Source organism: Uranotaenia lowii, chromosome 2, assembly GCF_029784155.1.
Source record: "Uranotaenia lowii strain MFRU-FL chromosome 2, ASM2978415v1, whole genome shotgun sequence".
NCBI lineage: Eukaryota > Metazoa > Arthropoda > Insecta > Diptera > Culicidae > Uranotaenia > Uranotaenia lowii.
Genome location: NC_073692.1, coordinates 193,731,394 through 193,750,396, shown reverse-complemented (window position 1 = coordinate 193,750,396; position 19,003 = coordinate 193,731,394). Strand labels below are relative to the sequence as shown.

The window sequence follows — 19,003 nt, the reverse complement described above, 5'->3', positions numbered from 1 at the left end:
ATAAGCTAAATTTGGTTTGAATTAGGAGATTTTTTATATTACTTAAAATATAATTTTAAAATCTTAAAATATCTGGTTTTTTGAAGGCTCACAAACAAACATCTCTCCTGATCAAATGTAAGCATTTAGGAGCAAATGGGTTGTTTAATGTGAAAGTTCAAATTCTTTCTTGGTTTAGTTTTGGTTTAAGTGTTGTTTTTTTGGTCATTTGCTGATAATTTTTGGATATTGATAAAAAAACGGTAATTTTCCATGCAAAAGCCCCTATAGAAAAAAAATGGCTAAAAACCCTATCATATGGTTAAGTTTCAAGAAAAAAATAACAAAGGAACAGTACGAGGACTCAGGGAATTGCACGAAGGTAAAATTTCATTTGTTTTTGAGGCCAAAAAATATTGAAAAATGTTTATAAGTTTTGCCTCTAAATGTATGCAGCAACATTGTCCATCTTTCGAGTATATTTGTTTTTAAAAGAAAACGTTGAAAAATTCAATTAGATCCAAACAAAAAATTACTGTTTTCGATGTTTTTAGCCTTCTGTGCTTAATGCCATCAAAATAAAAAAAAATTAATATGTTGAGATACGTAAATACCATTGTGATCAAAGTTACCCCGAAACTCGAAATCTGGTTTTGTAATAAACAATTAATTATAACCACCAATGTCGTTTGACCTTACTGCAATCAATGATCATGTTTTGTACTCCTCACCTCAGTAAGGGTTTTAAAGCTTTTAGGTATAACGAAAAAGCAACCCCTTCCAAAATATTGAAAAATGAATGAAAAAAGTGATCAAAGATCCCCCAGTTTACGGTACTTCTCGTATTTTGAATTGAATATTTTTTTTTTTTTCAAATAATTATCTATTGTCCCTAATCATCCCTCCCGTTGAAGACTGACATGTAGGGGAAATTGGGAAACTTAATCCAGTTTGCTACACAGAATGCATTTTTATTCTACTGTATTCGTTTAAATTATTGTCAGGACCACCCTCGAAAATTATTGTGATCTCTTAATTTGAAAGTTTTTATAAAGACAGTAGAGTTAAATACATGTTGAGAACCGGCTATTGAAAATCATATGCGCTGCAAGTTCTTCTATTATTATCGGCCGATTTATGCTCGCTTCGTTTTTTCTTAAAGCTTGAATTTTGACGAAGCTAGATTTTTTTAAGATCTTAAATTTAGTATCTGAGAACGAGGAAATTAGAATTTCAAGTCACATCCAAACCGTAATAATTTTTTTTGTATGTGTGTCTTTCATTGAATTCTAAGCCTCCAGAAAAATTATATTAGGATGGAATAGATGAAAAAAAAAACAGATTTTTCATGTTCCTCTCGAAAAAAATCTCGATCCGGAAAGCTTTCTGGTAGGCCTGAAATCACTTCAAACCTAAGGCACGTAAATCATATCAAGTTATTTTCCTATCCTTATAAGACCAAGCCCCCCCACCCCCCCCCCCCTCCCTCATAGACTGGCATCCAAATCCTAATAAAAGCTTCATTCTATTTTTAGCGTCTCTCAAAACGAAAACTCTACAACGATAGTAAAATTTCCCACTTGCACGCGAAATAGATCACCACGTGATGACGATTTCCTGGGAGATTCATAAATGCAACCTTTCAAGTACCAAAAAACGGATAGCAGATAGTTCATAAGTATAAAAATCCTTTCAACTGTTGAGCAAACCATGCACTCAATCGAGCAGCTTTCTCAACTCAAACATGGCGAAACTCATCATCCTCAACGTTTGTGCTTTGCTAGCCCTGGCAAATGGTAGGTTTCGTTAAAATTTCAACAACGGATTCTAGTCTAACATAAACTTCTAAATGTTTCTAGCTGGAGTCATTGTTCCAAAACACCTTCCTCGTTTTGATCCCCGGATGATCGTTGGAGGTTACCCGATTGAGATTGATGAGGCTCCCTATCAGGTGTCGCTTCAACGTGACGGAAATCACATTTGTGGAGGATCGATCATCTCTAGCAAATGGATTCTCACAGCTGCCCATTGCACGGAATATGGAAGTACCAAGAGCTTCTCCGTTCGAATTGGATCTACCAAACATGCTGCTGGAGGTCAAGTGAAGAAAGTCGCAAACATTGTTTCTCATCCCGAGTACGATGGTGTATCGATAGTCAACGATTTCTGCCTGTTGGAACTTGAGGAAACTCTTCAATTCGACAACTCGATTCAAACCATTAAGCTGACTGTTGATGAACCAGAAGCCGGAAGTATCGCCCTGGTATCCGGATGGGGAGCCACTCATTCTCCATCGGAATCGAATGCCAAGCTGCGAGCGGCCAATGTTCCGATCGTCACTCGCGAGGACTGTAACAAAGCTTACGATGGACGTATTCATGAGTCGATGATCTGTGCTGGATTCCTGGAGCAAGGTGGCAAGGACTCGTGTCAGGGTGATAGCGGAGGTCCTTTGACCATTGATGGTCAGCTGGTCGGAGTTGTGTCTTGGGGTCGAGGATGTGCCGAAGCAGGATATCCTGGAGTGTACTCGAATGTAGCATCCGTGCTCGACTGGATCAACGAAACTACAAATGCTTTGGAATAACTTGTAGTCTGTTTTAAGATGAACAATAACATGTGATGAACGTTTTTAAAATAAATATTTTTGATACAATATTGGTTTTTTTTACAATTTTTCTTTCTTTTATGTGGTTAAAAAAAATATGTATGGGATTGAAACATTTCGAGCTTTCATAGTTTGTTACACAGCTGACATTATTTTGAGGACTCCTATACATAATATATTCAAGGTTTTTACGGGTCTCGGAGAGTGGGGGTTCGTGGGCCATTGGGTTAACGTGGGCCACCTCAATACGCCTCAGATATTTGTTGAGATAGAAACATCAATCCAACTGTCATCGTCGTCGCTCTTTGTAAGCATATCAGCAGCAACACGAGAAAAGGGTCCATGTTCATTTATGACGTTTCGAGAAAAACGCGTTTGAAAATTTTGCAATCTTTTTTAAATCGCTAATTAAAATTCACGAGGAATCTCCAAAGTCTTTATGGTCAAAACGGTGCGAAGGATCATTTTAAATATGTTTTTATCGATACGACGGTGTTATCATGAAAAAATAGCCCGCAATTGTTTATAGACCCTAGCTGGAGTATGAAATTTGTCTAAATGTTTTATACACCCTTCGCTTTGTACTGTATGTCTCATATGTGTGATTGAGATGGAGATAAAATTTCCCCTATTTTTTGACAAAGGCTTATGGTTCTCGCTATAGGAGTGAGTGAATAGCTTCAGCATTCTTCCCCTTTTAATGTTTTGCATCTAGACCGTTTGCTTTGTTGTGGAGTAAAGGGTGTATAAAACAATCTGTGTGAGGATAATGTCATTTTATGGCTCTAAATGTTTTAGATCCTTTACTCAAACTGCATTATAAATCTTACGAAAACTGAAAAACTAAAAACAGTTTTTGTGTTAAGTAGAGCTTATATTGGGCTATTAGAATCCACTGAAAACGGGTTTTGTTTACTTTGTCTTTCATACCCTTTTCACATGTTGCTGCTGATATGGTATTCACCTGTGTACGCATCGTATGCTGATTGTATTTGACATGTGTAAATGAAGGAACCTACCCTTATTTTTTCAAGCGTCCGCGAAAATAATGCTTAGGGGAGAATGGGGATACTTGATCCCCTTTTCTTATTTTCATCATATTTTTTTGGAAAAATTATGCAAATCACCGTCTTTTGCATTTTCTGTTTGTGTGTAATTTCAAGTTTATATGCTCCAAAAGCTAGAACAATGCATGAATCCGTAAATGAACAAGAAGCATTTTCGTAAGACAAAAAAAAAGTGATATTTTTTTAGTTAAAGGATACTTGATCCTTTACTAAAGAAGACTTTATCCTTAATGCAGGGTGCCCTGACCCTAGGCAAAAATCTAGTAAAATCCGAAGATAAAAGGTCCGTTAACTATTTTTACCGTATAAGTTCTTTTTTAACAGATTGTAAGTATCAGACAAAGAGATATTCAAAAGTTTGGCTACTACCCTATTCTTATTGCATACTTAAAGGCGCAATTTTTGGATTTTAGATAAATAAAGTATTTTTAGTCCTTTTTATCAGATAATTACTGGTGAACATTAGTTATGGGACAAATATTAGTAATTTCATGATAACCAATGATCACGATCCATTCAGAAGAAAAATATATCATTTTGGACTCTAGGGATCAATATTACCCATGAACAACATTTTTGAAAACTTCTTCTTAAAAAAAAATTAAAAGTTTACTATTGCTTTAAAAATATGGCATAATGAAGTTCAAATTATTCTTTAACGATTGAAATCTTGGATTAAGTATTTTTATCATAATTTTATTATGTGAGAAACATTTTAAAGTGATAAAAAAAAAAACTTCAAATCACATTTTGTAACATTTTTCAAACAAAATTCAATTACTTGAAAAATAAAATTTTTAAAATTTGTTAAGATTACAGCATTGTTGTTTTGTTCTATTTGGCACATTTTTCTAGAACATTTGATGTTAGTAGGACACTCCTGTTTCGAGATATAGCGAAGGAATCAAGTATCCACAAGGATCAAGTATCCTCACTCTCCGCTATATGTATTTAATGAACCTATAGTTTTGTCTTGCTTTTTCGCATGGAAAAGTAGTTGATAGCGATTCCATATGGAGTAGGCGTTGTCCTGATGGTCACGCACGTACACTAAAAATTTTAAATTCATAATCAAATTATGATAATAGAGCAAAGATATTCAAGATTTTGAATTAAAAACTAATACAAAAACCTCAAAAACCCATTTCAAGTTCAAAATTCTGCTACAGTTTTCAAAATTTTCACACTTGTTCATAGGGTTGTCAGATTTTTTTCAGCACGTATCTGGGCTGTTCTATATAAAAACCTGGCAAAATCCGGGTATTTGATTTCAAAATTTTCGACCAAATCCAGGCAATACCGGGAAATTTTGGTCAAAACCTAGGAATTTCTCATAAAAAATCTTTTAAAAAAAACTTTAAAAACCTTTCATGATAATTTTTTAAAAATTGCTACAAAAATTTTGGACGCATAATTGAAAAAAATTCAACATAATTTGTTTATTTGTAAATTTGATTTAAAAATGAGAATGAGTACAAACCCGAGCCGGGATCCGGGCTTTTCCAATGAAATCGGGACAACCGGATCGGACTGGACTCTTCCCAAATTTTATATTAAATATCCGGGCCAATCCGGTTAAAAGCGGGAAATTTGGCAACCTTATCAAAGAAATTCAGGTCTGAATATTAAATTTTAAATTAAAAACCATTTTGGAGGTTCTGGTTCCATATTCCTTTAACGAAAGATGTATTTCTACATACTTTCGTATTTCTGATTTTGTATCAAGTTTAGGATTCTTTATTTTCAGTTCGAATAATCATAAGAAATAAGGAATGAAAAGCTGCTTTTAAATCCTTGTTCGAATTCGAGTTTACATTTCATATCAAATATGAATCATGTTGGTCGAAATCAAATTCATTTTCAATATTATAATAATAGTTTTCCGAATATGGAAAAAGAAAAAAAATTGTTTTATATTCAAATTCGAAGTTCTCAAACTTTATGCTAACACAAAATTTAAACATTTAAAGCTTCCAAGTGGCGATCCAAAATTGAAAACCAGATTCTGATTCATCATTCAAAATTCACATTTTAAATCAGATTCATAAAATGAATAATTGAAATAATTAGTTCAGATTAAACCAGCACTACAGAATTTAAATAATAGATTCATGAATGAGGGCTCTAAGATTTGGCTCATGAAATTCTTATCTGGAATTAAGATTTGGAAATTGTATTTTTTGTACATTTCGGAAATCGTATAAAAATTCGAAAATAATTTCCAGATTTCAAAGTTTTTAATCATAATAAGTTTGTACACACAATTCAGCTGGAAATCACAAATATAAAGTACAATTAATTTTCTAAGTTTTGGTTCACGCAAAATATCCCTAATTATATTTAAAAAAAAATAATCCACAGGATTTTTAGTATGGAATTGATTTTTTATGAAAAATATTTCGTGTTGAGAAACAAATAGCTGATCTTCACCTAAAAAATCTGCACAATTTTTTTATTTAGAATCTTAGAATTTGTAAAAGAGTTTAGAAGATTGGGCTTGTTTCATTTGAGTATAGAATAAGTTTTTCTTTTAAGAAATTGAAGGCTTCCCTAAAAATAACTTTTTTTATGCTCAAATCAAATAACTTTGATCTTTTAGCTCACCCTCTAGGCTAACGACCACTTTTTTAAAGTTACTTTTTTAAGGTTTTATTATTGACACTTTACCATCCTTGTGGCATTCGTGTCTTCACAGTAAACGAAAATTACCGAGTTCGGTAAATTATTTTACAGAAACAGTTCTGTAATTCGGAAATTTTCAGTAATTGAATAAACTGACGTCTATTTTTACAGATCTTCATTAATTCATATCTAGAATTACCGAAGCTCGATAATTTATATGTAAACAAATCATTTTGCAATATATTTTCGGTAAAAAACGCCGAAAACTGTAAAGTAAAACTGAAAATATCGTCTCTTTCAAGACAAACGTCAAAATTCGATGGCAGTATTTCTCGTTCCCCTTCTCGCTTTTGCAACCGTGTTCAATCGTGTGCTTGAGAAGCCGTCCGCCAAATAATTTAGCAAATAATTTAGCAAGCAAGAGTCGCCATGTTAAATTCGTCGGTTCGCGTGCGTGGAATTGTTTGTGAATTTGTTTATATTAGCGTCAAATTGATGGTGAGTATGAAATAGTTAATGGTGCCCCATCACCCTCACTAAAATTAGCAAAGTCGTCACACTTGCTGCAATAGGATTCGTCCAGCATGGAGCAAAAGTGCACAGCAGCTGGAATGTCCCAATCACCGAACATCCGCGCCTTTTTCCCTTTTTTACTTGCATTTCCGTTTCTTCCAGAGCAGAACGACACTACTACCGGAATGGAAATTAATATAGTGGCGGCCGCAACATGGATTATCATACACATCATTAATAAAGGCAAATGTTTATTCAGAAATATAACCATATAAGTTTAGTTGTTTTATATTAACTCCCAATACCTTTTACCGGAATTTTTGTAATTATTATCGAAATACTAATAACGCTTACCGAAAACTATAATATTTTCGGTTATGTTAATCAATTTATTGGCCATATCGATGAAAGTTATGTTCTTTTATTAGGAACATTTAAGATTATGAAAATTACAAATGTGTTTAAAATTAGAAGAAATCAAAAGACCTTGAAAATGATCGAGTAGAATTTTATTCAGAAGCATTTTCATCATGACATGTGATCATTCGTTCTCACTGCAAGCTACACTTGCTGTGCTTACTTCAAAATAGTTGATCGGTGTTAAACAAATTCATGACGTGTGATGAAAAATGCCTCTAAATAAAATTATATTCGCTCATTTTCAAGGTCTTTTGATCTCTTCTTATTTTAAACACATCTGTAATTTTCATAATCTTGAATGTTCTTAACCCTTCGTTTCATGATTTTTTATTTTTCCTTAAAAATCAGTTTAAACAGTTGAAAATGATGAGTACATCAAGAAAAAAAATTAAAATAAAATACGATTTTTCCATTTTTCCATACATTAATTGTTGCAAATTTGTAACTTTATGAAACGAAGGGTTAATAAAAGAACATAACGTCCACCGATAAACCAATAAATTGATTAACATACCGAAAATTTTACAATTTTCGGTAAATTTTACGGGCATTTCGGTAATAATTGCAGAAATTTCGGTAAAAACTGTCGGGCTTTCGGTAAAATTTACCGGTTGTTCGGTGAATATTACCGAACTTTAACAGCTTTTCGGTAAAAAAAACACGGTATTTCGGTAATATTTACAAGTATTTCAATAATAATTACAGGTATTCGGTAATAATTTAAGGTATTTCGGTAATAACTACAGGTGTTGCGGTAAACTCTACTGGTTGTTCGGTATACATTACTGAGATTTTATTGCTTTTCGGTTGTACATTACCGGCTTTCCGGTGTTATTTCAGGTATTTCGGTTCAACAATACCGGTTGATCGGTAATATAACGAGCTGTCACGTTGACAACTGTCAATATTTTGACAAATAAACTTAGACATGATCAGCCGAGTTTCGGTATTTTTCACCGAAAAAGGTCCGTAATATTTGACAGCTGTCACTTCTGGGCTATGAAAAAATTACCGAACAGTTTAACGAACTCCACATGTTAGGAATTCGGTAAAAAAACTACCGAACTCGGTAATTTTCGTTTACTGTGTTCTTTTAAGTTACAATTTCATACAAAAACTATTAATGAGTACTTAAAAATGAATAATCATATAGCTAAAAACATAATTTGTTTTATTCGTGTGTTTTTAGACAAAAAATCATAGGTAAAAATTAGTCACCAAACCAAACCCCCCCCCCCCCCCCCCCATGGCTCCTCCTGTCTGTGTTTCTTATAGTGTTTGCTTTGAGCAGTGATTTGAATGGTTTTTTTCTGTACAACTGAAGTTAGTTTCGTGACTATCATGGGTTTAAGGCTGTTTCACCCCAAAAACTAAACCTAAATTGAGGAAAAAAGTCCATCAATGTCGTCGAGCTGTAATTACTTATAATTCACACAAGTTCCGATGTGATAGAACAGTTGGAAGGGAGTTGAATGAGCAAAACCTGTCCCAAGCCAGTGGTAACAGACCCCTTGGGAGTGCTGCGATTATTGGTGATATTGATGAGTTGAGCATAAACAATATTTGAATGTGCGAATGAGACTTGCCGTACCGACACGGGTGGAAAGACCTATCAGTCACTGATGGGTTTACTTACATTAGGGTGGCAGCCAAATGGGTCATGTCGAATTTAGAAAACCGACTATATACATTTTGAAGATTGACCCAAAAACTGAGCTGTGCAAAATTCAAGCTTAATCGGACTTGATTTAGGGTGCCTCAAAACGCTCTAATTTTCGATTTTCTAGCTTCAAAAATCACCAAAGGGAGAAGAAAGAACATCGGAAAGTTCGAAATTTTGATTTGGATGCCAAATCACATAAAAATGCGTAAAATGTGTCGTTATGTGGTGTTATCTCGATTTTGTTTTATGCCAAATGACTTGAAAATGCATGAACGTTCAGTTTTTTGGACCAATCTACACAATGTATGTATATCAATCAGGCAAAGCTAAGCTAAGCAATCTACAAAATGCATGTATATGATCGGATATCGAAATTCGATCATGAAATTTTTCCCACTCATCCATTGCCACCCTCACTTACATACATTACTCTTTCACATGGAAAAGAAATTTTTCAATCAATATCAACAAATCACTTAAACGCAATCAATTTGCAAATCATTGCTTTTGGAGAATCAAGGCCACACAAAGTACTTTGAGAAAATTTGGTTCTCAAATCACAAAAAAATGAAGCCGAAGGTTTAATGACCTGAAATAATACTAATCTGATATAATTCTTCTTCTTTTGTGCAACAATCATTACTTCGTGAAACTTGATTTGAGCGTTAATTGTCTTCAGTAAAACTGCTTTTGGGGAACATTTTGATGTGAAGTTTCATTGAGATTTCGCCTCTGTAGTAATGAAGTATTACAGAAGTTACAAGCCTTTTAAATTATCCATCTTTCATAAAACACGGTTATTTTAAGCGTGTTTATGAAAAGGTCTGTTTTAAATAATATGAAATAGTTTTAAAAAGGTCTGTTTCAAATAATTTGAAGAATGTAAGATTTTTACAGTACGTTTTATAAAAGAAGAATGACTTGAAGCAGTTGAAAATTCAACGAAATAAAATAAGGCCAATCAAATATAGGACACTAGATTATTTCTGGATAATTAATGTAAAATGACACCTCACTGAGATGGCCAAATCTGACACAGATTTAAATCGAGAAAAAAAATTCCCATCTGTGGAGTTATCTTATGCCAAATGGAAAATTATTAAACATACTCTATCATATTCATTATATATCATAGTGACGCACAGAAATCCTTTATCTTTGCCCTAATTCAGGGGTTTTCAGATCATTTGCTCGGCGGAGCACTTTTTAAAACCAAAAGTTTTGGCGGAGCACCTGCATTTTTGAAAGAATGAAAAGCCCGAGTGTTGAAAACTTGATAGTATTTATCGTTCAGATAAAATGTGCCTTGTACTCTTTGAATAGTCTTGTTTTTATCAACAAAATATGTGTCATCAAAAATTAATGATTTCAATAGAACAAATACGCTTTCTTCGATTTTTCAAGCTGTATCAAGTTTGGTTAAATTTGTGTCTGTTGTAGCCTGATGTCTGGTTCCGCGTTTAGTCGGGATCGGTATTTTGTCTTTATTGCGATATATTTGGGAAACCCCGACTCACATAGATAAGTTGTGGAAAACGGCAGAAGAATAAGTTTTACTTTATCGGATAAAATTTAAAATTTATTTTTAAGTTGACACCAACACTCCTCCAACTATTTTTTGGATACGAATCTTTCCTGAAGCTTTGAATACGATGCCATATCTATCAAGCACTCATATTCTTGCGATGTTAATGATTCTGGTTTCTGTGACATTAAAATAGGCTGTTCCACACATTTAAAGTCTTCGATCTTTTGATTATTTTATGATATTCTTCGGGGAATTTTGCTGGAAGCTGTTCAACAAATCCTGCGGCAAAACATTGTAATTGTAATTGTAAATGGCTTCATTAGTCATTTACCTACATGTCATAATTCTTGGAAATTTTCGGATGATAACTTCAAGGTTATTTCTGATTGAATGCCTCTTAAATTCGGAAAGCTGTCCAGGTTGCGCTTTTTATTCCTTTACCTTGCATTGAAAGACTGAAGTCATTCTTAATTCAAACAGACGAAACAACTTTTTCTACGAGATAACCAGCGATCTTCGGTATGAAGTAGTAGCGTGGAAAGTTGGCTAACCATCTCTTCGCACTATGCCTTGAATAACCCTAAATTTTTCGGTCGAGCCTTAATAAAGTTGATTATTTTTATGCTTTCGTCAAAGACTTCCTTCAAAGATGATGATAGTTTCTTCATAGCGAGTGCATGTCGACGAAGGACGTAATGACTACTACCGTAACTTTTGGTCTTTTCTTTGATCTTGGCAACGACTCCAGCAGTATTTCCAACTATAGCTTTCGTACCGTCCATACATACATCAATGCAATTTCCCCATGGAACAATGTTATCCGTAACATAATCATCAATTATTTAGCTTGAAAATTTAGGCCCCCGACGTGGAAGTTGGCAACGGTTTGCAAAGCAACAAATCTTTTTTGAAACATTCAGAATCATCAGAATTGCTAGTCCTGCTACATCTGTGGATTCGTCAAACTGCATGTCGAATTTTGAAGTTCTCAATCGCTTTCAACATCTTCAGCCATGTCACAAATTCGCCGAGAAACCGTGTTGTCAGACATGGGAATCGAATTTACCCATTCCACTGTTTTATTATCAACCATGATACGGAAGACTTCTTGAATACAAGATTTGATTAAGTTTTCAGCAAAAGTATGCGCTTCTCCAGCTTTTTTAATCGGTAGCTCGCCAAGTACGACGCAAGAACAGCCTTTTCATTGAGTGTTCTGCACACTCAGTCCTGCAACACAACGTTGTTCGATCAAAGCAATGCACTTTGACAATCCACCATTCTTTGCCAACATCCCTGCAGGGATTCAGCCGCCAGGAAACCAAGTAAACAAAATTTATTCGTGCGTACTACAGTGAGGGGCAAAATAAGGTGTCCAAATTATTTTTTTTCAATTTCTTTTATTTTTCTGGTTAAAATTCAACGAAAACACATCGTTATCATTTTTAAAATATTGTTTATTATGTTCTTTTCAATTTTTGTTAATGTTGCACTGAAAAAAAAAAGTTTTTCTGATACAAAAAAAGGGAATATTTCAAAAAAAAAAACAGAAGCAGAATAAACTGTGCAGATCAGTACAGATTCAAATAATTCAAACTTGTTGTGTATTGTATTTTCGAGCTTTGTGGCCTATACCAAAAACAATAACTTTGCCATAAAATACTCCGAAGGAGTTATCGAGTTGGATATAAAAACAAATAAAATCAGGAACTACGCTCAGTTATATCTTATACATCAAACTCTAAACATCTCGTTATTTTCTTGATTAAACTCATTTTAGTGGCGAACGAGGAAAATTTATTGTAAAAGATAGCTTAATTCTCCTAAAGGATATCGGTCGCGTGTTCGGTATATTTTCCATTGGAGTGGCTTGTTCGGTAATTCGGGAAAAACGTTGGATATAGTTTCGGCGCGATTTCCGTGGCATCATATGGATCACATGCACAGGCTTTGATCAGCCATTTTATAAGTGCTTTTCATCTTTCACGGCTGGATATTATCTCGGCAGACTATTGTTAAAAACCTATTGTAATTCCCATGAAGAGGTGAAAAAGAAATTATAGAGTGGATTGGTTCAGCGAGCAATAAAATTCGTTGCATGTTATTTACGGCAGCGTGATTCGAAATCAAATCAACGGCTGTAGAATTTCAAAGAAAAACGGGGGTTTTGTGATTTGGGAAAAAATCAGCCGATAAAGAAAAAGTCGTTTTGATAACAAGAGTGGGAGCGTGCTATCCTGAAGGAAAAAGTGGATATATATAAAAAAAAGCGTGTCGAAAAAAAAAAAGAAATCAGAATTGGAGATTAAAAATAAAGGAAAAAGTGGTTTTGGTGTAATAAAAAAAAATCATTCCCGTTTCAAGTGTTTTTTCAGTGAGTCATAATTCCGCATGGTTGGTGGGCATCTGAAATTTTTAGGCCGAGTAGTAGATCTGTGAAGTGGTCACAATTTCGGAAATCCAGTGGTAGCAAGGTGAACTGAGAAGTGAGAAGGTGATAAGTCGAATTGCAGAGAGAAAATTAACAAAACTCAACGTTTTCTCCTTACATCAACGAGGGCGTTGGTAACCATCAACAGAGAGTTGGTGAGATCATCAACCGGTTCACGAATGAGTTCCAAAGGTCACGTAAGCGTTCCAAATTTTAATCATTTTTATAATTTTATTTTGATCATATCATCAGAATGTCTTTGATCGGTGCTGTGGACTATTATGTTCAAGGTTCCAACTTTGATGATTATATGGAACGTATGGGTTTCTTGTACCAACTTAATAATATACAGCCTGAAAATAAACGAAGCCTGTTCATCACTTTGAGCGGGCCGGTGATTTTTAAGGAATTGAAATTGATATTTCCTGGTAGAGATTTGAGTACCATTGACTATGATTTAATGATTCAAAGCTTGAGACAAAGATTGATGAAGATGATTTGATGCTAATTAGATGGAAGTGCGATCAGCGTCGACAAGGCCCAAACGTATCGGCAGAGAATTACATTCTGGCGGTGAAGTTATTGGCGGAAGATTGCGATTTTGGGGATCGTAAGGAGGGGTTCATAATGAACAGGATAATATTTGGGTTACATGACAAAGAACTACAAAAAAGAATGTTTAGGCAAGTTGGTTTGACTTTATCAAATGTTGAGCAGATGGTTGTAAGGAGTGAGCTGGCTGAACTTCGATCTCAGGTGTTTGGGGAAGAGTCTGAGAGAGTGTTATCGGTCAAGCACAGATTGGGAACACGATCAGGAGACAACCATGGTGATCTCGAAAGCCGTGATAGAAATGCAGTGAGATATAGAAATCGAAGTTATGGAAATGAGCGCAGTCGTAGTTATAGCAGAGATAGAGTTCAGAGAAGATACTCGGATTACAACAACCGTCGTTATTCTCATAACAGATATGAGCCAAATCGTTTTTCAAGGAATGATAGGTTTACTGATTCACGCCAAAGAAACGATTATCGATCCACTCCAAGATTTAATAGTCATGAGAATTTGATATGTAATAGATGTGGTGAGAAGGGTCATATCAAGCGTAATTGCAATTCATTCAAATTGCAGTCTGTTAATTTTGTTGATCGACGTGACAACTCTCCTAACAATACTTATGACTTCAAACGACTCAGACTGAATAATTCAGATGATGATAATGATGATGGTGAAGATATTGATGACAATGAAGTATTCCCGTGTATGATGATTTCAGCCCGGGGAAATATAAATGAGCCTTGTTTAGTTTACGTTTTGATTGAAAAAATTAAATTTAAAATGGAAATAGACTGTGGAGCAGCAGTATCTGTCATTAGTAAATTTACATATGATTCACATTTTGGAAAAATTAAATTAATGCAATGTAATAGCAAATTGGTTGTTGTGAATGGAGAATCATTGGACATTTTTGGTAAAATCCCTGTGAGAGTGGAAGTTAATGGACGAGTATGTGAGGTCTGGTTGATAATTTTGAATAGCAAAAATAATTTCATACCTTTGTTTGGACGAAATTGGATGGACATTTTCTACCCTGGATGGCGCAATACTTTTTCGGTTCCTTTTTCAATAAACAATGTTGCAGTTGGAGAGTACGAGAAGAGTGAAATGAGATTTGAAGCAGATCTCATGGTACGAGAAGAGCAGCCCATTTTTCGAAAAGCGTACGATGTGCCTTACAAATTGCGAGAAAAAGTTAAGCAGCATTTAAGCGAATTAGAGCGACAAAACATAATAACACCAATCGATGCTAGTGAGTGGGCTCCTCCAGTTGTTGTTGTTTTGAAAAAGGACAATGAGATAAGATTAGTCATCGACTGCAAGTACCACGATGAATGCACACCGCAACCAACTGAAATTGGTGGAACAACAGCGATCGAAAGGGGTCACCATAAATGTGCCAATCCAGAGGAACAAGCGTAGGAGAAAAACATCATCTTCGGACGACGATAATCAGAGCCCGCATGATAACACGCTATTGGAGTCCGAGATAATGCCCTCGTCGAAATTTAAGTGCATGGAGGTGTCACGAAGTCCTATCCAGACACGAAGTAGATCACGTTTGGAAAATGTGCAAAAGAATTATGAAATTTGATTACCAAGTGAATTAAGAAAAAGAATTGTTCTGTGAATTTAAAATCAATACTTATGTAAGCCTAAACTTAATATTATGATTGTAAATTCAAACTAAAGGAAAGAGAACTGTTGTGTATTGTATTTTCGAGCTTGATGGCCTATACCAAAAACAATAACTTTGCCATAAAATACTCCGAAGGAGTTATCGAGTTGGATATAAAAACAAATAAAATCAGGAGCTACGCTCAGTTATATCTTATACATCAAACTCTAAACATCTCGTTATTTTCTTGAGGAAACTCATTTTAAAACTGAAGGCGAACAAGAACGATTTAATAATGGGTGTTGTCTTCTTCAGCCTTCAACACCTCTTGCAAGCACTTCGGCTTACTTTCAACAAGGTTCTTCATGATATTTGATACCGCTGTCTTGCTGATTTCGTAGTGTTTGGCCACTTCCCGGTGCGTTTGACCGTTATTCATATCACGAACAACCAGTTTCCGGATGGACAACAGAATGATATCAGAAATTTATGCGTTCTCCATATTTTACAACTTATTCGAATGTAGACACCTGACAAACAAATTCGAGGGGCCTCGCGATGGAAACTTATCGAAATTATGTTGATATTTGAGTTGGACACTTTATTTTGTCCATTTTTTTGGAATACTAACTGTTTTTTTTCTATCAGAAAAACTTTCTTTTTTACCAGCGCAACATAAACAAAAATTTAAAAGAACATAGTAAACAATATTTTAAAAATCATTACGATGTGTTTTCGTTGAATTTTTACCAAAAAAAAAAGAAATGATACAAAAAATAATTTGTACACTTTATTTTGCCACTCACTGTATATGCCCTGTGAATTTTTTTTCTCATGTTTCGATAAAAATGAAACGATAAAAAATATCAGAGTTTTTCAAAGTTGGTTTATGATTTCCGTTGCGTACGTCGCGGAGCACTTTCAAAAGCTCCGCGGAGCACGATCTGAAAACCCCTACCCTAATGTTTGCTAGCCATATTTTTGAAACTTTTTCATCGTACACAACTCTATTTTTCGTTTTTTCACCTGGAATTGCTTTGATAAAACTAAATGGATTATTAAATTATTTTGTTAAATTCGCTTTGGTAACCCGCCATCCCTCACAATTTAAAAAAAAATAAAAATCAATTAGGTACTTTCAGAAAATGAGGAAATAAATTGTGAAAAAAAATTATAGCGAATGATACAATGAAAACGTAAAAAACATACTATTGGTCATTGGTCATTCTATCTTATTTTATAAAGAAATTATGAAGCAAGTAAAAAAGCGATCAAAACTACCCTACTCCCCTATAAAAATAATAATCCTTCGAAGGGGACGATCTGTAACACCAAATTAAGATATTTTGCATGCCACTTGAGCTTATTTCTTTTTGGAACCGCGCGAAACATAAAAAAATTAAAAACCAATATTGTATCAAAAATATTTATTTTAAAAACGCTCATCACATATAATTGTTCATCTTAAAACAGACTACATGCAGGTTATTCCAAAGCATTTGTAGTTTCGTTGATCCAGTCGAGCACGGATGCTACATTCGAGTACACTCCAGGATATCCTGCTTCGGCACATCCTCGACCCCAAGACACAACTCCGACCAGCTGACCATCAATGGCCAAAGGACCTCCGCTATCACCCTGACACGAGTCCTTGCCACCTTGCTCCAGGAATCCAGCACAGATCATCGACTCATGAATACGTCCATCGTAAGCTTTGTTACAGTCCTCGCGAGTGACGATCGGAACATTGGCCGCTCGCAGCTTGGCATTCGATTCCGATGGAGAATGAGTGGCTCCCCATCCGGATACCAGGGCGATACTTCCGGCTTCTGGTTCATCAACAGTCAGCTTAATGGTTTGAATCGAGTTGTCAAACTGAAGCGTTTCCTCAAGTTCCAACAGGCAGAAATCGTTGACTATCGACACACCATCGTACTCGGGATGCGAAACAATGTTTGCAACTTTCTTCACTTGACCTCCAGCAGCATGTTTGGTAGATCCAATTCGAACGGAGAAGCTCTTGGCACTTCCATATTCCGTGCAATGGGCAGCTGTCAGAATCCATTTGCTAGAGATGATCGATCCTCCACAAATGTGATTTCCGTCACGTTGAAGCGACACCTGATAGGGAGCCTCATCGATCTCAATCGGGTAACCTCCAACGATCATCCGGGGATCAAAACGAGAAAGGCGTTTTGGAACAGTAACTCCAGCTATATAGAAACATTCAGAAGTTCATGTTAGACTAGAATCTGTTGTTGAAATTTTAACGAAACCTACCATTTGCCAGGGCTAGCAAAGCTAAAACGTTGAGGATGATGAGTTTTGCCATGTTTGAGTTGAGAAAGCTACTCGATTGACTGAATGGTTTGCTCAACAGTGGAAAGGATTTTTATACTTATGTGCTATCTGCTATTCGTTTTTGGTACTTGAAAGGTTGCATTTATGAATCTCCCAGGAAATCGTCATCACTTGTGGATCTATTTCGCGTCCAAGTAGGAAATTTTACTATCGTTGTAGAGTTTTCGTTTTGAGAGGCGCTAAAAATAGAATAATGAAGCTTTTATTAGGATTTGGATGCCAGTCTATTGGGGTGGAGAGAGGGGGGCTTATAAGGATAGGAAAAATAACTTGTTAAGATTTACGCGCTTCTGGCTTAAAGTGATTTCAGGCCAGAAGGCTTTTCGGATCGGGATTTTTTTGAGATTTTTTCGAGAGGAACATGAAAAATCTGTTTTTCTTCATTCGAATAGAGTTTTTCTGGAGGCTTAGAATTCAATGAAAGATTACACATACAAAAAAAAAACAAATTATAACGGTTTGGCTGTGACTTGAAATTCCAATTTCCTCGTTCTCAGATACTAAATTTAAGAACTTAAAAATTCTGGCTCATGTTCGTGAAAATTCAAGCTTTAAGAAAAAACGAAGTGAACATAAATCGGCCGATAATAATAGAAGAACTTGCAGCGCATATGATTTTCAATAACCGGTTACCAACATGTATTCAGCTCTACTGTCTTTATAAAAACTTTCAAATTAAGAGATCACATTAATTTTCGAGGGTGGTCCTGACAATAATTTAAACGGAAACAGTAAAATAAAAATGCGTTCTAAGTAGAAAACTCGATCACGCAATGACCTGTGAAAATTTTTCAATATCATATTTATATCAGTTTAAAACAAAAATGACTTAAATACCTTACAAGAAAAATGTAAATTAACGAAGAATAAAATATAACGCAGCACCTTCAAAATTATGATAAAAAATGAAAAAAAAACGAAAAAAATCAAAAGTGACAAAACTGACATACATGGAAAAATAACATGTATTCAATATATTCGGATACCCTTTACTAAGAAATTGTTATGTGTCTTTTGGTTACTTGGGGGGTGTTTCTTAAGCAATGATGAATTTTACATTTTATTTTGGAGTAAGTTTTTTTTAATTGTTTTAAGGTTTCAACTGATGTCTTTAGCTCCACAAAAATGCATCTAATTTCATATACGCGATCAAGTGTTGTCTTAATTATTGAAGCATCGATATTTGGAAATACATGCTGTCGAAAATTGTAAAAGAAGGCAAGCTGCTAAATTTCTCTTAAAAGATATGATAAAAACGAAAAATGGGATCAAGTTTTCCCATCCTCCCCTACATGCCAGTCTTTAACGGATGGGATGATTAGGGACAGTAGATAAATATTTGAAAAAAAAATTCAATTCAATATTCGAGAAGTATATTACAATAATGCATTTCTTGAAAATTCATCCTTTTCAAGTTCGAATGAAAGCATTCGTCCAGTTGAAAGTCCAGTGAAAGTTGAGTTGATCGTTGCAATAATCAACGAACCTACTTATCACAATCTGTAAGAGAACGTTTTTCCTCCATCTTTGGAATGTCTTCAAATTCAAGCTTAGTTCCCCTCTTTAAAAATAGAACTGAACGGTTTATTAACACTCCACAGGGATATTTATCATTTAGGAGGGATATTTCCCAAA

The 19,003-nt window shown here is 34.8% G+C and overlaps 2 protein-coding genes across 2 annotated transcripts in view; one reads left to right on the top strand and one right to left on the bottom strand.

The window, feature by feature from the left end:
* LOC129742219 (uncharacterized) overlaps nt 1-19,003 on the bottom strand; it is a 43,802-nt gene that overhangs the window by 1,708 nt on the left and 23,091 nt on the right. The window contains exons 2-4 of the mRNA XM_055734091.1: nt 17,288-17,547; nt 16,495-17,220; nt 1,860-2,574 (exon numbers count right to left, since the gene is read on the bottom strand). Coding sequence (XP_055590066.1) covers nt 1,860-2,574; nt 16,495-17,220; nt 17,288-17,339 — 1,493 coding nt within the window. The 5' untranslated portion in view covers nt 17,340-17,547. The remainder of the gene's footprint in view (nt 1-1,859; nt 2,575-16,494; nt 17,221-17,287; nt 17,548-19,003) is intronic.
* Nucleotides 1,562-2,588, top strand: LOC129742696 (trypsin-1-like). The gene is made up of 2 exons (XM_055734637.1): nt 1,562-1,775; nt 1,839-2,588. The coding sequence occupies exons 1-2, from the start codon at nt 1,724-1,726 to the stop codon at nt 2,564-2,566; spliced, it is 780 nt and encodes a 259-aa protein (XP_055590612.1). The 5' UTR covers nt 1,562-1,723; the 3' UTR covers nt 2,567-2,588.

What these genes read in the sequence shown, in the direction of transcription:
- LOC129742696 (XM_055734637.1), top strand. Translation starts at nt 1,724, where the DNA reads ATGGCGAAACTCATCATCCTCAACGTTTGTGCTTTGCTAGCCCTGGCA. An exon ending in TTTGCTAGCCCTGGCAAATG is followed by an intron (nt 1,776 to 1,838) that starts GTAGGTTTCGTT and finishes AAATGTTTCTAG; the next exon opens with CTGGAGTCATTGTTCCAAAA.